Source organism: Vidua chalybeata, chromosome 9 (assembly GCF_026979565.1).
Source record: "Vidua chalybeata isolate OUT-0048 chromosome 9, bVidCha1 merged haplotype, whole genome shotgun sequence".
NCBI classification, from domain to species: domain Eukaryota; kingdom Metazoa; phylum Chordata; class Aves; order Passeriformes; family Viduidae; genus Vidua; species Vidua chalybeata.
In genome coordinates this window covers 23,658,941-23,678,890 of record NC_071538.1, presented here as the reverse complement: position 1 = coordinate 23,678,890, position 19,950 = coordinate 23,658,941, and the positions used below count along the sequence as shown (strand labels likewise).

The 19,950-nt window shown below is 37.9% G+C and overlaps 1 protein-coding gene across 3 annotated transcripts; it reads left to right on the top strand.

Moving 5' to 3' along the window:
* Positions 1–3,678: 3,678 nt before the first annotated feature.
* On the top strand, positions 3,679–18,079 carry VCAM1 (vascular cell adhesion molecule 1). 3 transcript variants are annotated; one of them, XM_053950488.1, is made up of 8 exons: positions 3,679–3,728; positions 5,317–5,407; positions 11,298–11,576; positions 12,257–12,574; positions 12,803–13,075; positions 13,682–13,948; positions 14,370–14,636; positions 17,102–18,079. In XM_053950488.1, the coding sequence occupies exons 3-8, from the start codon at positions 11,312–11,314 to the stop codon at positions 17,260–17,262; spliced, it is 1,551 nt and encodes a 516-aa protein (XP_053806463.1). In that variant the 5' UTR covers positions 3,679–3,728; positions 5,317–5,407; positions 11,298–11,311; the 3' UTR covers positions 17,263–18,079. The 3 variants fall into 3 exon arrangements, with proteins under 3 accessions (XP_053806463.1, XP_053806464.1, XP_053806462.1); XM_053950489.1 differs by lacking the exon at positions 3,679–3,728 and adding an exon at positions 4,818–4,876; XM_053950487.1 differs by lacking the exons at positions 3,679–3,728; positions 5,317–5,407 and adding an exon at positions 10,385–10,574.
* Positions 18,080–19,950: the final 1,871 nt, after the last annotated feature.

The window sequence follows — 19,950 nt, the reverse complement described above, 5'->3', positions numbered from 1 at the left end:
TTTGCATTTTGAGATCAATTTTGACATGATTTCCAAGCTGTTTTACAAAGCCAACCTCCACTCTTCAAGTAAGGATATGTATTCTTGTGATAAAGTTTGCAAAATTTTGTGCTGTGGCACAGACAGCCTTCTGAACTACATCCATGCTTTGCCCTTGAACCCTGGGCTGAGTGGCCCAGCATAGCAGGAGCTCTATAAGTTGTCCTGTTCCTCATGACTTCAGTTACACCAATCTGTGCTTGCAAAGAAGCAAGCAAAGCAGCTTCCTAGCCTTTCAGTCATTCCAGTTTGCAGTGTTAGTAAATGTGGTGCTTTCAGGGTTAAAAATCATTGAGTAAGTCATTACACAGCTGAAGAGGACAGTGCAAAATCTAATAGGGTATCTTGAAGATTCTCTGTTTGAGTCCCTTGAGCTTTAGACTAGGCCAGAAAGCAAACCTAAGAAGGTGATATGATTAATTTGGGGAAGTCTTATGGTTTACAGGTGGGTGCCAACAGGCAGCTCTGTGCCACTTGTAGTGCAAAGTCAGCCGGTGGTGACACAGCCAAACTGTGGTAACGGGACTGGCCTGGGAGCAGTGCACTGGCAGGCAGCAACAGCTGTGGGACAGTTCCAAACTTTGACAGAGGCTCTGTGCAATGCTGGGATGCTAAGAAGAGCTCAGTTGATAAAGTTCAGTGGCATTCTCGATTCATAAATGACAGAGATTATTTTGAAGTTGCAGGAGAAAAAGGTTTTGCAATAGTAGTGTGAGAGGAGAGTAAAGCCGCAGAGCTGGTTTTAGAGAGGCAGAACAGGTGATTCCTAGTTCTAATTGAAATAGTGTTAATACTATTCATTTCTATTTTTCTATGCTGTTTAGGCTGCAAGCTTTAGAAATACATCTGTAAACTTGTACTTCCAAATCTCAAATTTCTCAAATTTCATTTGCTCATCGGATTTTTCTTGTATTGAATTATGCTCCCAAATACACAGACCCAATGCAGAGACCATTTCTCTCTGAGTGATGTGTAAGCAATTGTATGACTTGTGCTTCCACCATTCTCAAGATTTTAACTTTTAATCTGCTTTTAGCCTGTGTCAGGGATGGGACCCTGGCTTGCAAAATTCTGACTCACCCACTGTAGGTATATTCTGTCCATCTCCATCTCTTTGTAACAACACACTCATGAGCACATCCAAACAGTATTTCAGTCCCAAAAGACTGGAAATGGGAAAATAGGAGTGAGATCTCAGGTACTAGCCAGCTTCTGGACTACTTTCCATGATTCCTACCCAGGTTTAGAGGAATATTGAATTAACTAGAAAAACATTCTTTGTCCTGCAAAAGCAGACCATTCTGTCAAATACTTTGGTGTACAGTTGTGTTTCTTTTAATATACGCTGGAAAAGATAATAAGCAAATAGTTCTAAATGTAAGGGAGAAACAGCAGCAGCACTTAATTATGAAAAAGTTTCCTTTTGGCAAAAGTAGTTAAAAAGTATAACCTCCAATGCAAAACATGTAATGTGTTTTGTAATATGTGGAAATAATAAGAGAATAGGAATATTCTCTATAATATTTTTTATCTTAACTCTATGTGCTACCACCACTTGTCCTTTTATTTGAGCTACTTCATAAGAAAAAATTTCTTGAAATACTTGAGATACTAAAGCAAGACTATTTAATAATGTTTTTCAGAATTTTCCTTAATACCTACTTCCCATATACCATTTTTTCTGGTTTTTGTTCTTTTATCTATTTGCATTAATTATTGTGTTTTGTGGAGCAATTGTGATTCCTGTTTTTTAAAGAAAGATTTTAAGTTTTAACATAGAAAGAACTTATGATATTTAAAAGAGATTGTTTTAATATTCTTTCAAATAGCCTCTTAATATGTGGACCTGGAAATTTTACAAATGAATTTGTGACAGAGTCTGACATTCATGCACACCTTGACTAGTAAGTTTCTCAGAGAAGAACCTGTGAAATTTATCTCTGTATAAAGCACCGTTACATTGGCAGGAATGGCAGATTTCATTTCTCTTTAACAGCACGAATTTAAAGCTGCCTTGGGCTCCTGGGTAGTTCCTGCATATTCATATGGGAAGCATCAAGCTGCTCTCACTGTTCCTGAACACTTCTGTGTGTTGTAAACCCAGACGTGACAATCCAGGCTACACTCGCTTTCCCTGCAGGCTCTTGACATTCCATGAGCTCCGAAGAGCTCTTTGAATAATGCAGAGATCTTGCTTTTGAGACACAGCCAGCAATTACAGCCAAGGTGAAACTGAAGTTCCAATCACATATCAAGTTAGGCTTGCACTGTGTTTAACCCTCAGTGACTTTAAGGAGTTACTATGAAATTGTTGCAACTGATGTTACTCCATAATCATGAGATTACCAAGAAGTCACAGATGACGTCTCACTTGGTTTTATGCCCTATTTCTTCTAATTAGATCCTGACAGGATTTCCAGTTATTCACAATGGTTTGCTTTACAGCTATGTGCCAGAAAAGTGCTATTTACACTCAAGTCCCATAGGTAACTGTGTTTGCCAGTCAAAACACTAATGTGGTTGTCTGAGTTTTTGCTTTAATTTTCTGTCTAAAACAGACCTGGAAGGATAAACTGAATCTTAAATGGCACATTATAGAAATCCTTATGAAAATGGCTTAGTGCCATGATATGAAATGCATTCATTGAAACATTAGATTTTGTTAGGAAGAGTAAGAAAATGAAAGATCAAGGTAAGTTTACAGGTGATTCACAAAACCAAAACTAACTTCACAAGGAATGTTGTGCAGGATTGTCATCTCCTCAATTATTCATCTTTATAACTGTCTGCAGCTTTAGTCTAAATTAGTAGCATTTATCAACTGTACAATCCTTTAAAAAACTTAGAAAGTAGTTGTTTCTTTTATTAAAAAAGGAATATAGTGAGCTAGTAGGAACTAGTAAAAAGTGCAGATTAATTTAGTAATTGCTTTCTTCCTGGGTAGGTATGGCGTTTTGAACATATACACTGCTTACTTTTCAATCTTGTGATAAATTTCTCTTCATTCTTGTAATCATTCTGTACTATAGACTTGACCTGAAAATATATCCTCCTTTAAGTTAAATGTGCAAATCTTGTAGTAATCTTTAAATATAATTTTTATTTATTAATTTTCCAATTAATGAATTAGAAAAATAAATTTAAAATAAATATTCCCATTAATAAATACAATATGCAGGATAAAGTGAAACAATTTTTATTAAATTGTCTGAGATCCTAAATTGTTGATAGACTATATTTGCTATGTAACAGCATATTTTGTGAAACCATGAGCTACAGCAGGATCCATATGCTGCCCTTAGAGGTAAAATTAAAATCTCTTCATGCCACAAAAATTCAATAGTCATGGCACAAGAGAGCTGAGAGTGCAAGAAAGCAAAGTCAGCAGCTGGATCTTGGTGCCATAGCAGGTGAATCAGTATAATAAATCACTTACAGGCTGATGGGTTTATATCAAACACTTTGAATCAATAAGAGAGAATTCCTAGAGTGCATTTCTTTTTAGTGGGAGATGTTTGTATTACATTCAGTCAAATAATCTAGGAGACTCGGTGTAAGATGATTTGCTTAAAATCTTAATGAATTCATCCGCATACATCTTGGGAAGTTCCTGTGCCTGGACCCTGATGGTCTTGCAGATCCACGTCACCATGCTGCTGAGATCCTGAGTACTGAAAGGCACTACAGAGGTAAGATTAATCTTGAGCTCATGAGCCTATGAGAACTTAACTGGTTGATCCTTGATCCACAGAAGGATTCAACACTACTTTTGAAACATTTATGTCTTCTTTATCTGTTGAAAATTGTGGATTGCACAGGATTGTTCCCTTTCCCATGCGGATGTCCCAGCTTCCAAGTGAAAGTCCTGGCAGTAGGTGCACGATCATCCCACTTAGTCAATGGTGATTTCATTCAGCTCCAGGTTTGCCTGGAGCTGAGCTCTTGAAAGAGAGCTGCCAATATCCATTCCTCATGGCATGGAGCTGACTATAGTAAGAAATTAAGTCAAACAATGCAACATTTTTCCCACCAAGAGGGTCATTAAGCCATCAGTTACTTATAATTTGGTATTCACATACAGTTCTTGGGAAATTTCAGGAGAGATCCTTGGCTAAGAAGTATCAGAATGTTGGAAGTCAGGTATTTCTCAAACTAATTCAGTACAGACTTTTATCCTGCCTGAGAGCAATTTCAAACATGTGACACATTTCTCAAGTTGTCTCTCTTATCACGAGAGAGTAACATGGTCTGTGATAAAAGGTGACACAGCTATGAAAGTCATTCTTGCTCAGTTGTCTATATCGGACTACAGGGACCGAGGCTTTGATGCCTAGCCAAGTAATTGTCTGGGAAGGGGAAATAAATTCCAGTAACTCTCATCTTTCTTACCCTTGCTTATTGAGAAAAATTCAGCTGCTTTTGGTTTTTATCACTTAGCCACTCCTACTTTGTCATATTCCTTTTGTGGAAGTGTTAATAAACAAAGCAGTTAAGATGATACCTAATTGTTTGGGGAAAAAAAAAGAAAAGAGAGAAATAGTCCAAGTGACAAAATAGCATGTTTTTTATTTAGGGTAGAGCACATTCAAGAGACCAAAGTGGGGTGCTAGGCCCTTAATAGAGTTGCAGCTGGTTTCAAGCATTACTTGATTTATCAGTATGTGTACAGGCACACAAACATACATATTTTGCTACTGAAAAATGCTTTCTCTTGAATACATGTCTTTTTGGCTTGATGGAAGTAAAAATTGGTTCATTCCCAGTTGTTTCTATTTGGAAGGTCAGTTTCTTCAGGACTTCAGTCCACTTCCAGAGAGGGGAAGGTGACAAAATCTAGGTAAAAGAGAGATTTCATTTGTGTGTATCTTTAAAAAAAAAAAAATAAACGGAGTGATCCCTGTAATTCTTACCTATATGAAAGATTTAAAAATTATGAATATTGAATCCTGCAAAGTTAATTCATTTAATTACTTTCTGACATCTGTGTAATACTTCTACCTGTTAGTGAGCCAGTCCACTCTGGGACAACAAAGATAACATTTCTATAACACAAGGCAGCAAAAACACCCAGCCAAGCACAGTATTTCTGAATATAAACCATTGTAAGAGAATAAAAAAGAATATATTCTGGAAGATAAATTGAAGGGTAGTCCATTAGTAGCAGGGCAGTTTTCAGTAGCCTGTGTAGGAGAATCCAAGTTCTGCATTTCTTGCAGGTGGAACGGTCTGGTTTAGATCTTGCTTTCATCATTCACCTTTTTCTTTCTTGGTCCATAGGGACATGCATGTACCTCATCACTGAAGAGCAGGAAGGATGCGGGAAAGAGGGAAGTGACTGATGAACAAGTGTATTGCAGAGCTGCTGTTGGTGAGTAACAAGAAAGCTTGGTCAAAAAGTTCTCCACCACTGTCTTGATAAACTTCTTCTGACCATATGAAATACAGGCTTTAATAAAGGACACAAGAAGATTTAATTGTATTAGAATTTCCTGTGGAATGTTGGGGGAATTTCCTCATATTCCTTCTTAAATGTTTTCATCTGACTTTACCTTGCCATATCCTAAATTCTAGCTATCATCTGCATTTTGACCCAAAGCCCACTCTATTTTTTCACTCTGTCCATTTTGAATGAGTTTTGTTTGGGGGTTTTTTGTTGTTTTCTCCAGTGAGAACAAATTATTTTTATATGCCTTGGTATATTCAGATCAAAATAAAAGTGAATCTGAAGTCTTACCTCAGAATTCCCAAAGAGATTTTGAATTCTCCAAAGCTTATATTTGAATTTTACTCTTGTTATACACTAGATAATATTTCAGGAGGGAAACTTCTTTTTACCTATGTCACTATGAAGACAACAGGAGCTCAGCTATCCAAACTAATAGTTTGGCTTCGAATACAGAATTTGGTACTTGAATTATGTGGATTTCAAGGCTATCCAACAGTTTCATTTTTAGATCCAGCACTATTAAAATCATACTTTCAGTTATTTAGAAATAAAGTTTGGAATTTCCACAGCATGTTTTTTGCCAGTAACAGAAGACTAAGATAAAAAGTAGGGACTTTTTTCTCTAGTGGCTTTTATTTATTATTAGATGAAATTTTTGTTCTTTCTGTGAAGTGGCCAATGCTTCTGAATAGAAGAAAATAAGAGAATAGCTATTCTGTAGTCTACTCAAGTTATCACACTTCTCTATTATTTTATCTGGCACCTTTGTGGATTCTGGTTGCCTTCAGACTAACCAGACAGGAAGTGTCCTAACTGAGAAGCTGGTGCCTGAGAAAGATAATGGAGGATGTAGATGCATTTCTTTTTGCATATGGTATTTAAGAAATTCCAGAAAAGGAAAAGAAGCAGATGATAAAACTTTCTTAAGATGTTTCTTTTTCTTTTTCTTCTTGCAATAGATGACAAGTTAGATGTGGAGTACAATTGTGAGGTGTGATGTGGGTTACAGGGTAATGCGTTGGTGTTCTTTTTGTAGTTAGGTACAAAGTTACAATTCCTGAAACAGACACAACCCTTTAAATAGATATGCATGTAGATCTCATCCTTCCCATCCGGAGATGAAAATTATAGGGAGTCAGTGATGCTCTCCTCCCCCTCTTGGCGCTATACAGAGGTTGTATTATTGTCAGGTGGTGAGAAAGCAGGTGGAGGGGGCCAGGAGAAGCAAAGTTTTGGGGAAGCTTTGGGAACCAAAAATGCAGGTGCTCTGAGGAAGAAGACAGTGCATAACCCATAGAGCAGGCTATTGAAGTTGCTGAGAACTGAAAATGTTGAGGCTGGCAGATAATTTTCTGCTTTATTAGCCATGTAATCAGCAGCCTTCATACATGACCTCCAGCTTCATGCTTTTTCAATTACTTTATCAAGATATGGCCATATTAAAGGCACTACCTTGCATGTGGTGCCTGAAGGGCATTCCTTCTTTGCTGATGTGAGTTTTGCCTCTGAGATTAGTTCTCATTTGAGTTACAGCACAGTCCTCTGTCTCTTTTTCTTGAGGCATGATCATCCTGCAGAGGTATCAGACACTCTTTGCGTGGGGTGGAAGTTTTTCATCCCAGCTGCTTCTGTAAAGCATCTGAAACTCTGAGGCTTTCTTTACTCAGAGCCCCAGTGCAAATCCCAAGAATATCTTTCCTGAGATGTGTGAGGGCTGCAGTTTGAATGGGGGACCTAAGTATGGACTTGCTGTAACACCTCTTTGATATGAGGCTAAAGAACTGTTGAGTCAGACTTTGCTGCATCCTATCACCGGAATGTCAGATCAGATGAGTTTCTTTGTACCTTCTTTTTTCTTGTATTTCTTCTGCCAAAAGGACAGAGGAGATTTCTCTCTCTTCACCATAGGTCCTTAGCCAAAAATCACAAAACCAGTGGTGAAGGTTTTAAGAATCCAGATTCTGCAAAAGGTTAGGTTTCCAGTTTCTCCTAATAGCCTCCATGAGACAGGAGGAAAAAATGCAGGAAAAAGTATATAAACATTGGATAACTAACATGTTGAATAACGTGCATTTTGTTCAAATAATTCATTAAGATTTCAATAACTTGTTATCTCTTTTGCTTAGAGGAAGCTAATATAGGTATTTAATAGGATTGCAGAAGTAGGAGTTAAAGCAAATGATTAGCAGAGTTCTGAAATGGTATCTTTTCTTAAATTCCAGACAAGTCTGATGTAAACTTTAGTTTCCTGAAGGACACTTGTATTTTCTTATGCCAGGCCGAAAATTGCATTCAGTATTTCCAAACTCCATTTTACAACACATAATGGTTTTATCTTTGTTTGTCCATCAAAGCCTTAGAAGTCTCTTTTGATTACTAGATGTACTGAAAAACATGTAGTTACATCCCAGTGCTTAATTCTTTCATTTTTTTTGCCTTTAGTAATATTCTTGTAATACTTGTTTCATTCCAGTCCTCATTACACTCTGCATGTGTCAAGATTTCTTCCAGTTGGTACTATAATACTTACCTCACTGTGGATGTAGATGCATCCTCTATTTTTACCTCCAGCATCCTCCTCTGTGCTGTTTGAATAAAAAATCAGATTATCTGAACTCTCAAGGTCAAGTGCTAAAACTTCTCAGCTGATCTCTGTTTGTTTACAGACAGAACAGACAGTTGTGAAAATAACCCTACTTGGTGCCCATCTTCCTATTTTGAGGTTGATGCTGAGGGTAGTAGGAGCAACAGAAATGTACATATTCTATTTAAAATACATAGAAGGTTTACACTTGAAGTTGTTTAAAGAGAAAGTTTTTTAAAACTTTTCAAATTTTTGGCAGATTTGTACTTCCTTTAGTAATATTTATTGGCTAACTCTGCTCTTACCTGCACCGTCTGAGTTGAATCTGTCTGATCACTCAGTATAGTAATCCCTCTGGTAAGGATCCAGCTCCAGTGAAGTTAATGGCAGCTGCCCAGTTTAATTTACTGAGACCAGGATCAGAGTTATTTCCTATTTCATGTTATCTGATGAAGGACTTGATTAAAACTTTTCCAGTATGCAGATATAGCCTCCTATGTTTAATTTTTTTCCGTTTAGAAACTGATTTCCCAGAAACAAGGAAATACTGCCCTTTCTCCTTCAGCTTAGCTTCTGATGATTATTTAAGCAGTCCAAGCAAAGAGTTTCATTTCTTGCTTTTCTCCGACTAGGATTTAAAAGTAATTATTTGCAACTTAAGTGAGAGAGTACACTTTCTGCAACAAGACCATTTTCTATGCATTAAAATCACATTGTGTAGATGTGTTATTTCCTATCCTGGATAGCTCTTGGATTTTTGGATTTGATAGCAGTACTTCCAGAACAGTACTCTGCTTGCATTTTGTGTGTTTTGTTCTTCCTCCTCCTTCTCCACCTCCTTCTCTGCCTTCTCCTTCTTCTCCTTTTCCTCCTCCTCTAACAAAAAAAAAAAACTTATGATGGTGATAATAAAAAAAAATATTATGGTAGAATCCACTGTAGCAATTTCATTGAATTTTAGTTTTAGTGACTTTTGGTTAGGCATTTCTAGATGCTTCAGATTTCCCTGTTTTATTGCCTTCCGGGTAATTCTTGGATTGTCTTGGGGTGGTTTTTTTAATTTGTTGTTGTTTTTGTTGTTGTTGTTGTTGTTGTTGTTGTTATCCCCAGCTCCCTCAGTGGCTCCTGGTGAGACCTGTGCTCCAGCCCCTTCCCCAGCTCCGCTGCCCTTCCCCGGCCTGGCTCCAGCCCCTCAGTGTCTCCCCTGAGGTGATGGGCCCACAGCTGGGCACAGCTCTCGAGGTGTGGCCTCACCAGTGCCGAGTACAGGGGCACAATCACTGCCCTGCTCCTGCTGGCCACACTATTCCTGATACAGGCCACGATGCCCCTGGCCTTCTTGGCCACCTGGGCACACGCTGGGTCACGTTCAGCTGCTGTCAACCAGCATCCCCAGGTCCTTTTGCCCTGGGCAGCTTTCCAGCCACTCTTCCCCAAGCCTGTAGTGCTGTAGCCTGTTGTGAGCTGAGAGCAGGACCTGACACCTCACTGTACTGAACCTCATCCAATTGGCCTCAGTGAATTTATCCAGCCTGTCCAGCCCCCTCTGTACTCTGTACCGGAGTTACTTAAGTAGTTGAATGAATAAAAAACTGAGATTTAGAAACCTTTATCCATTCTTTGCATTCACAGCATTTTCCAACTGAAAATTAAACACTGAAAACATTATTTTACTTTTTTTCCTAACATCGCTGCCATATTAGCCAGCAAGAGTTGTCCTCAGAAATATTCCAAACTGGATTTGTATATCCACTGTAAAGTGGCATTGGGAATATGAATTCATTCCATTAATTTGAAGAGTATGAGCCTGATTCAAGCTGATGAACTCAGATCTCCAGACTTCTGTTATCTGATCTTATTCTTCATTTTTAGAGATCAAAAATACTTAGGAACATGAGTAACAACACCTCTTAAACTGGTAGCACAGTTTTCAAAGGAAATACTGAGTCATGTAATGTTATTTACAGAGCTGAGCATTGTTAGAACTGTTCTGAAGACTCAATCCCAACAAAAATATTTTCACTAAAAGCAAAATTGAATAACTTTTTGTCTGAGATATAGTTGCATTCAATTACTTGAACTTACACACATTCTTTCATTTTATCAGTTGTTTGCAGGATCAGATGTGAAACAGATTTTTTCAAATGTAGTAGGCACTGTATTTACAAGTGTTACTATTAATTTTCCTGAGCTATCACAACAGCAGCAGAGGGCGCTGAGCCAACGGACACCGCCCAATATGGGTTTCTTCCTCCCTGCTCTGGACGGGGAAGTCCAGGGATTTCCCACTCTGCACCAAGGAGAGAGAGCCTTTATAAAGAGCAAGCTGGAGCTCTTGTAATAAACTGTTGCAGAGCAGCAAGATCTCACAGCGCTTCTTCACAGAAAACAGAAAGCAAACTTTTGAATTTACTTTCTTTACCCAGTAACAGCCATTACAAATGTTTAAAGAGATGGGAAGAACAAGCCAGGCTGTGCTAGTAATTCTGTGTGTGTTAAGGACTGGTAAGTTGGGGAAGGTGGGGGTTGGTGGTGCTTTTTTTATTTTTTTTAACTTTGTTAAGTGTAAACTGACCTAAAATTTGCTGTTTGATCTTTATTTCTCTTTTCTCCAATTACCTTTTCATTTCAGTGAATGCAACTGTCAATTAAGTAGCTCTGTCAAAATGTCAGGAAGCTTTTTTTTTGACATTTACTTTGAGCTTTTCTGTGCTCTGCAATGACTCAGTCGTTTTCCCCTACTGAGTTTGCTAAAAGACAGTCTAGGAGACAACTGCAGTATATCACTGGATGCTTGATTTTTTTACTCACTCCTGACAGTAGTAGGCAAGTTTGGTACTAAATGTCCTGTTGAAAGTGTTTCTGCTGTTGTCTTTGCTATCTACCTGCTACCTCTCCCCTCAAATGTTACAAAGTTTTAGAACCAGATCCACCTGACAAAAAAAATTATATTGTGTCAATGCATTTATTTAAATTTGGTTGATGCCATTTTATACATGAAAACTGTCAATCATCTGAGTCTGTATTGTCTTTGACAAAAATAGCAATGTTTATGGGGTGTTTTGAATATGTAAACCACTGTATGAGCTTTATTAGTTTAACTTCCACACAACCATAAAGTAAAGAAATGAAGCATAAAGACCCTCATGTCACAGTAGAACATGAGAAGAAATAGGAAGATAAAAGTTGAGAAAGCTGCTGATTTTATGTGTGTTTTCTCTTTTGTAGTTAAAGCTTTTGAAATGGAAATTATACCTGCTGAAAGAATTGTGGCACAGATTGGAAGCACACTCATGCTCACATGCAATACTACTGGCTGTGCATCACCAAGTTTTTCCTGGAGAACACAGATGGACAGCCCCCTTGGAGGAAAAGTCAGGAACCACAGGACATATTCTACATTGACTATGAATCCAGTTAGCATTGTGAATTCTCATTCTTATCTTTGTACTGTCATATGTGATGACAGAGAGAAAAAGGAGAAGAGTGTCAAAGTAGAACTTTACTGTAAGTAAAAATGTAAAATTCTCTTTAAATAGTACATATTGATAGAAAACCCGAGAGTTGTTTTAGATATTGTGGTTACCAGTTAACTTTTAATTCTAGGATAATGAGTGTTATAGCTCAACATATACTTCCTTTTGAGATTCCTTTATATGTCTGTTCAGGACACTTTCTTAGACCTTTTCTGCTTAGCTTTCTGCATTGAAGATTGTATGTACTAGTATTATTTATTCTTATTTTGGTAATTCTTGAAAGCCAAAACATACACTGCCTGAATGCATTCCCAGAGCTGGGGGAATAAAAATCAAAACTTTTGTAGTTTGCAGGAGAATAATTCAGATGTCTAAACCTACCAGCACAGAAAACAGGATAGCACTAGTGTATGGATTGCTCTGAATGCCTATAGTTAAGCAGCTGTATCACTGCCTAGGTGCCATGCTGAATCTTACTAATCTTTTGTGGTCATGTTTCAAAAATTGTAGAAATAAACTTCCTGTTAGTATATGAACTGCTTATAAAGGACCTGTAGGTCTTCAGATCAAGATATGTCTTGTAATAATGTTGATAGAATGTCATGTTCTGAGCACCTCTAAACTCAAGATATTTGGTGTCTGGATCTTGCTGTTATGTTGACCCTACTGTTCATGTCTGCTAGTCTAAAGAAATTGATTTTATTCTTTTAGCTTTCCCCAGTGATCCTATCATTGAGATCAGCCCATCCTTAGTTGCTGGAGAACCAGCCACTGTCATCTGTAAAATTCCTGATGTGTATCCTTCTGATCACCTGGAAGTTTTCCTAAAGAAAGATGAACATGTTCTTCATGAGAAATATTTTTTGGAAGATGACAGCACAAATACAGAGACAAAAACTGTGACATATACATTTCATCCCATGGCTGAAGATGCTGGGAAAGAGATCACCTGTGTGGCCAGGCTACCAATTGATGATATGGATTTTGAGCCCAAAGAAAGAACATCTTCTCAGAAACTTAATGCAAATTGTAAGTATTTTTGTACAAGGGCTTTGGCTAGTTTAGCTTTCAAAGTTGCAAGCAAAACACCTTACTAAGTCTGGAAAAATTGTCCCACTGTGCTACTGGGATACATATTTTTCATTTTCTTCTTGGTATTCTGTGACATGTACCTCTAGAAAAGCTAGTGTTAGATAGAGATGTGCATGTCATTCTTCATTTACATACTGATCTTGTCTTCTTTTTGTTCTCTTACAGTTGGTCCACAAAATACTGTCATTACTGCATCTCCAGGCAACTCAGCAATGGAAGGAGAATCTCTGAACCTCACTTGTGTGACTCAGAGTAACCCACCAGCACAAATAGTTTGGAGTAAATATTTGGCTGAAGAAAGCATTCAGCATCTGATAAAAAACAATGTTCTTTCTATTCCCCATGTCCATTTCAATGATTCAGGACTGTACATCTGTGAAGTAATTAATCTGGTAACTAATAAAACAGAGAAAGCAACTGTGGACATTATTATACAAGGTACAAATCTGTTTGAGTTTCACTTGTATTATCCAGTTCCTAACTGGCTGACCTCTGTTAGGTTGGAGGATGCTGAAACACTGAAAATTAGGAAAATACGGGGCTTTCCTTGCTACATATTCAGGATTCAGCTTCAGTTTAAGGCTGTTCCTCATGCACTGTAATTTTTCTTTCTATATTTAATTTTCAGCTAATTCTCTCAGTACTGCTGTTGTATGTGCACATTTCAATACATTTCCCCACAATGCAACACTAAAAGTCACAAAAGAGTCTGAGAAAGTGGTGGGGACACACACTGTTATTTCTGTAACACGCATACCAGTTTCACAGGGACATCAGTCTCCTCTTTGAACTAGTAGTTTTAGTCATTAGTATTAAATTTAATAGGCATTTAATGGTAAAACTGTTTTGGACATAATAATATTGTTGTAATATTTTGTGATTGATTGACTGCTACTGTTTTGACTGAGCCAAAAGTCTTAGATTGAGTCTGAGATCAAAACCAAAATAAACAGATTCTTGAGCTAGCAATTCCTGCTTTCTTAAAACCTTCTCCATCTTTTGTACCTTTGCATTACTCTAACAGCCTTTTCTTTTGTCATGCAGGTGCTCCAGTCATTACAAAACTCTCCATTGAACCTTCTACAACAGTTCAGGAAGGAGAAAATGTTTCCATACAATGTTCCGCTGAAAGTAACCCTCCTCCCAAGATTATTTTAAGGAGAAAATCTGACAATGCAGACATAGAGTCTTACAGTGCCAGGAGTATTCTTCATCTTCCATCTGTGATGTTCCAAAATGGAGGAGACTATGAATGTGTAGCAGAAAATAAGTTTGGGAACAGTAAAAGTGAAATCACACTTAATGTGAAATGTAAGTATGTGTAAAGTTTTCCTAGTCATTAAAAATAATTAGTTAGTTCTTCAGTGATAAATATAACCAAATTAAACAAAACCCTCTGAGAACAAAGAATCATCATAGTCCTCTGCTTTTCCCTAAGAAAGGAGCAGTGCTGATGAACAAAACAAAGTCATGAAATCTTTAATGTAATGACAGTCTTTAGTTCAGATTTGAATGAGTGAGAAACTGATCTACATGGTTAGAAGTATTTGGTTAGAATGTCTAGGCCATGGAGGGTTTGTACAGAAACTCTGATAACATGTGCTTTACTTTTGTTTTGAGAATGAAAACGAGATTAGCTTTGGGAGGGTGACAATCTGGTATCCAATAAGACATGTTGGATCCATCTCTAAAAAAATTCAGTGATGATTAACTATAGGACTCTTCCTTTCAGATGGACCAAAGAATACAATGATCACTGTTTTCCCTACTGCTGCTCTTAAAGAAGGAGAAACTGTGACAATGAAATGTACTAGTTCTGGTAATCCAGCTCCTGTGATCTCCTGGAAGAAAAAGAAGGCCACCGGAGAGTCTGAGAAAATTTCTAAAAATGCAACTATAACTATAGAGAACTTGAAAAGTCAAGATCTGGGGCTTTATGAATGTGAAGCTTATAATCAATTTGGCAAGGAAGAAAAAGCTGTGAAATTATATATTCAAGGTTTGTAGAACAAGACGGAAAACAAGTTTTTTGGTTTATGTATTTTAGGTCCAGATCTTCTTCTTGAAGAATGAGGTAATTGTGTCTTTGATGTCAATGGAGTTAAAAGGTGGCTCTAATGTCACTAAGTGATTTAGGAAGCTTTAAACAATGAAGCGTGAAGTCTGCCTGAATACAGATAGATTGTGAAAAGTTCTTTAGTCGATGGGGCTTCCATCACTCCTTCCAACTGCCAAGTGAATGCGTGAGGGAAAGAAGGCATGCAGTGCCTGGAAGGAAATATCCTTCTAAGCAGGCCTCAGTGGATATCTGCATAGGAAAGATTCAAGGAGACAGTACATGCTGAAGCTCCTCTATGGAAGCAGCTCCTTACTTCTTCCCTAAGCTTCAACTCTGTTTCCTGCTCTTACAAGCTGCATTTAAGCTACAAGAAATGCTGATTCCTCAGCTTAGATGGAATGATAGCAAAGTTTCATTTTCAATAGTAATAAGACTTCTCTGCTTTAGCTCTGCTGCTTCTGCCTATTGCATAGCAACAGTGTCTTGCTTAGGGATTGCTTCTGCCACCAATTCAGCTCTCTTCCCTGTTCTTTACTATTTTTATAGCTGCACCAAAGAATACACTTTTGATTTCCCCCTCAAGCAAAGCGAAACAAGGACAAAGTGTTACTATTCCTTGCATATCTGCAGATGTTGCATCTCTTAGGACTAGTCTGTAAAAGAAAGTTGGTGATGCGTTCACAACCCTTGAAACAGTAGATAGCAAATATACAACAGGCAGGGTTCAGCTAAGGGATACAGGAAAATACCATTAATGAACTGGGGGAGCAGTCTCAGCACATAGTACTTATGTCAAAGGTTAGTTAATATAACTGCTGTGCAGAGTTCATACTAGGATTTGTTTTACACAGAGTGACATCTTCAGTTTCATTAAGAATGAATTGTCTTTAAAAAACCTGACATGAGTTGCACAGGTTCTTGTCAAAGTGATAGGGTCTTAATGCTAATGAAAACTCCAAAATAGCAGATGCATAAAATAATTGCTTCTTCAAATTTTTCGTATTTCCACTTCATCTTTTGAAAACAGGATATAAAATTGAGGAACCTTGTGAAAAAGAAATAGAGTTCTAGGACTCCTTTCTTTACCTTTTCTATTTCTTTTCTGTTGAAAGGGGACATCAGCCTCTGGGTTTGTTGGTCTGTGCCCTTTCATGAACTCAAACAAACAAACCATGAATTTGAAATAAGAAAAGGAGTCTCCATATAATGTAAAACTTATGCAACATACTCTATCAATTGATAAAATGTTCTTTTTGCCAGCTGCTGTTGGCTTCAGTGGATAGCTGGTGACAGAGCAGTGTCTAAAGCTACAGGCTCAACTACTACAGTGGGCCCATTAACTGGATTAGAATTTTGCATGTAAAAGCTGCTGATGCCTCATGTGTTTTGCTTCTGTTTGTTGCTAAATCCTACCTTGAATTTCTTTTCAGTTCCTCTCCAAAATATTACTGTGTTAGTATATCCATCAGAAAATGTTCAAGAAGTAGAAAATACCACTGTTACATGTAGCACATACACTCTCAGAGATGGTCCTGAAAAAAAAAGCCCTTCAGGAGAAATTATTCTGCTGTCAGTGAATGGAAATTTTATACTCTGCAGTGTCACCAAAAATTTTACATGCATATATGTCCTTCATATTTTCATTAAGGTTGGAACATTACAGAGATTGAGACAGCTGTTGTATGTAGCTGGGTCTATTGCCTTAAACATATTTTGTTTGTAATTTTTAGTGAAATTTGTGTCAAGGTGAGCGCAACTAGTTAATAGCTGTGCCTTGCATGACAGTACTGTGGTTAACCTGAAAAAAAAAGCCTCACCCAAAATCAAACCAAACAACCTGGTCAGAATAAGCTGTATTTTAACCTCCTTTCAGTGTGCCTGTCATTGTCTCTCTTACCTGAGTTGGTGTGGTAGCTTTAAGGATAGGGCCACAAAAAGGTGATTCCCAGCTGCATTTCTGTCCACATGCATGGACAGTGAGACTAATCCAGGGAAGGTTGTGTTTCACAAAAAATATAAATATTTAGCTTTTAAAACATGGTCTTCCCCTTGAAGGATGAATTTCAGGAGGTTGAAACATACCCAACTGTTTGCTGGGTATAAGATGTGGTATTCCTCTTGCATTCTTGGTGAATTTCATGGTATTCTTCATTGTAGATGATATCAGATAGGTTTGAACTTGCATGGACCAATTCAAGACCAAGATAGTGGCTAGGAATTAAAGTATGTAATATGAAGTTCTAAAGAAAAAAATGTAAGGAAAACATAAAAAGTATTCTTGGTGCATGAAAATAGAAATATGTTTCAAATGAAGGTCATTAATAACACTGCTTTTACAGTGATGCCCATGTATCTGTTTCAAACAATATTAACACTTCTTTTTCTCCTTTTGTCTCTGTTTTCAGCAAGATTGGAAGAACCAGATCAGATGATACCATTGATTATTGCATTCTCATCTGTAGCAGCAGTAGCGGTACCTGCAGTTGCAATTTTGATCTATGTGTCAAGACAAGCAAAGATCAATGGATCCTACAGTCTTGTAAAAGCACTCAGGTTGAAAGTGTGATCATGTGAATACAAGTCTTTAGTTGATAATAAGCACATTTATTTATTGCTGTGACTGGTTCTACTCTTCAGTAACATATGGTAACAAACAAGTGACTTAAGAACAGCACAACGTGATAGCAAATGGGCTTATTTTCATGTTTTGATAAGTGTTTTGGTATTTAAATTAAAGGAAGAGCTAGAATCCTGAACTAGAAATTGGTAAATCATTTCTGTGTTGAAGCATTCTGAACGAAGAGTTCTGTGGAGAACTAGGTTTGTACATAGTGTATAATTTGTGTTATGAATATGTTCAACTAAATACCAGTTTGTAAAACTGAAGTCTAATTGCAACTGTACAGAGAAATTTTGTTAATTCAAATATATAAATCAATATTGCTTGAGCTGATCAGATGATTTTTATTTTGTATTATTCTGCAGCATGAATGTTTTTTAATATAATTTGTCTGGTTGTGGTAATGTTTGGAAAACATTCTCTTTTGACTGATATTGCCATAAATTCTGTACCTTCAGTGAAGTTACACAATCACTGGGCTATGCATTTCTAACAAATTTAAACTAATTTAAACCTTTCAGGCTCATTTGTAAAACATTTTATTTTAAATATTATTCAAAAAATGTCTGGGGTTATAATCTAGTAAGTTCTAGGAATGCTAACGTATTCTTGCTGGCTTCAATCATTCTCAGATCCATGTCAGAATTCCGTTATTTTGTGATGAGCCAAATCAGACCTTTCTTGTAAAATATAAACAGATTGTAAAAATGCTTTACAGATATCCACTGCAAAATAAAACTATGAGTAGATTTCTTTGACTAAATCCCCCTAGTGATGCATGTTTAAGATTATGCCAGAATACACATTACTGTGGAAGGAAGTTGTCCTTGGCAGCAGCAGTTGTGGGTGTCATGGGAAAGACACAAACAAGGCCAGCAGCCACAAGGCATAGGCAGGGGGCACAGGCAAAATCTGTGCACCTCAGCGAGTGAGTTGGTTCCTGAAGAAATGCCCTTCCCAAGCTTCTCACTGGAAATCTAAACCACATGCTTGACAATTTTCCTTTTAACAGAGAGCCGGTGTTTGCATGCTTTGCTCTGGTTAGTGCCTCTTTCACCACACACTTTCCAGAGCTGGCAAAATGGCTGTGAAAAAAGTGAACTTCTGGTGCAGAAGCAAAGATGGAGGGAAGGAGAGGTGGAATTTGATATTTTTCCTCCTTACCTCCCTTCTCCTGACGAGCAGTGGTGCTTTGACTGATCTGGGTGCTGATGTTCAGCACCAAAGGCAAAGTTGTGGGAGATGCAGGCTCTGTGGCTGAGATGTTGAATGCTGATGCACTGTGGCCTGATCCACTGTGCTAGGCAAGGAAGGTGGGCCTGGCTCCTCCAAGCTTGCACACAAGAAGCTCAAGCAGAGATATGTGAAAAGAATATGTTTTTACATTATACACATGGTGACAACTGCTGCCAACAGCAGTGCAAATGCAGGTGCTAGCTCTGGGATGAGGCTAGTTCTGGGATGAGGCAGTGGTGCACATCTTCCATATTTTTTCATAGTGTGTTCAGCAGTGTTTTGTGCACAGTAAATCAGTTCATCCAGTCTATCTAGATTGGAAAGGGAGGCTTGGAAAGTGGGGGTGTAGCAGAAAAATGGGAGAGCAGTGTGGACTTGGCTTGGAGAAATGTGAGCATGCAGTAGGAGGGTGAAGAAAAGATTGAAGACAGAGGAGGAGGAGAGCTTTGACAGGCCCATGACATAAATTTCTTGGAGGTGGTGCCAGGCATATTTATTCAGAATAATGTCAGGCCTGTCTCAGTGCTGTCTTGTGAATAAACCAGAAAGTATGATTTTTTTCCACTGTGCAAAACTTTGGTGCACACACATTTTGCCTAATCAGTGAGGTTCTGGTGTCTGTATTGCAGGAAGGACAGCTAGGAAAGATACAGGGAAGGAGGATTGGAAAACAGGGCAAATGAAAATGCCTGGGACTTTCCAGTTTGGAGAGAGAATGCTGAAGGAGGAGGGGTTCTGACTGATGTTTTCCAAATTGTGAAAGCAGTTGATAGCAAACAACAGATGCAAAACTGTTTGCTAAATTATGCAATACCAGAACTACAGGAAAAACTAAGGAGAAAGTGTTGTAATAAAAATAATAGAACGTTACTTTTTTACAGGGTGAATATTAATCTACTGAAAGCTGCTGCAGAAGGGTCAGGGGGATAACAGTATCAATTGGTTCAAAAGCAGAATGGAAAAAATAATGGGCTAAAGGTCTATAAAAAAAACCCAAAAGGGAGTAGACAGAAATGTACTGTACAACATTCCTTATTCAATGGCCATTGATGCTGAGCAATCCTCAGGATATATACCAGAGAAAGTGGCCAGTATATGACATCCTGAAATAGTGTCTTTCACTGCTGTAGACATCCTGGGGTTGGTGTGTTACTGGTGAGACCCACCAAGGTATGCCTTGCCTTCTTACTCCTCCTGTGAGCAGCCTTGGGCCAGATCTTGCAGAAGGGGCATAAAAGTGTGCTGGTTTTCCCCCTCCTGTGGATTGAAAAGATGAAAGATGAGTGGGAGAGAAATAGGAGCTACCTTGCAACAGAGCTTTGGTGCTTGAGTAGTCTTTACTGGAAATTCCTCCACAAGTTTCCAGTATTCTTGCAGCTGTTGGTTTTGTCAGTATTT

Coding starts and splice junctions, on each gene's coding strand:
- VCAM1 (XM_053950487.1), top strand. CDS start 10,511: ATGTTTAAAGAGATGGGAAGAACAAGCCAGGCTGTGCTAGTAATTCTG. Junction 11,577..12,256: donor TGTCAAAGTAGAACTTTACT/GTAAGTAAAAAT, acceptor TTATTCTTTTAG/CTTTCCCCAGTGATCCTATC. Junction 13,076..13,681: donor TGTGGACATTATTATACAAG/GTACAAATCTGT, acceptor TTTGTCATGCAG/GTGCTCCAGTCATTACAAAA.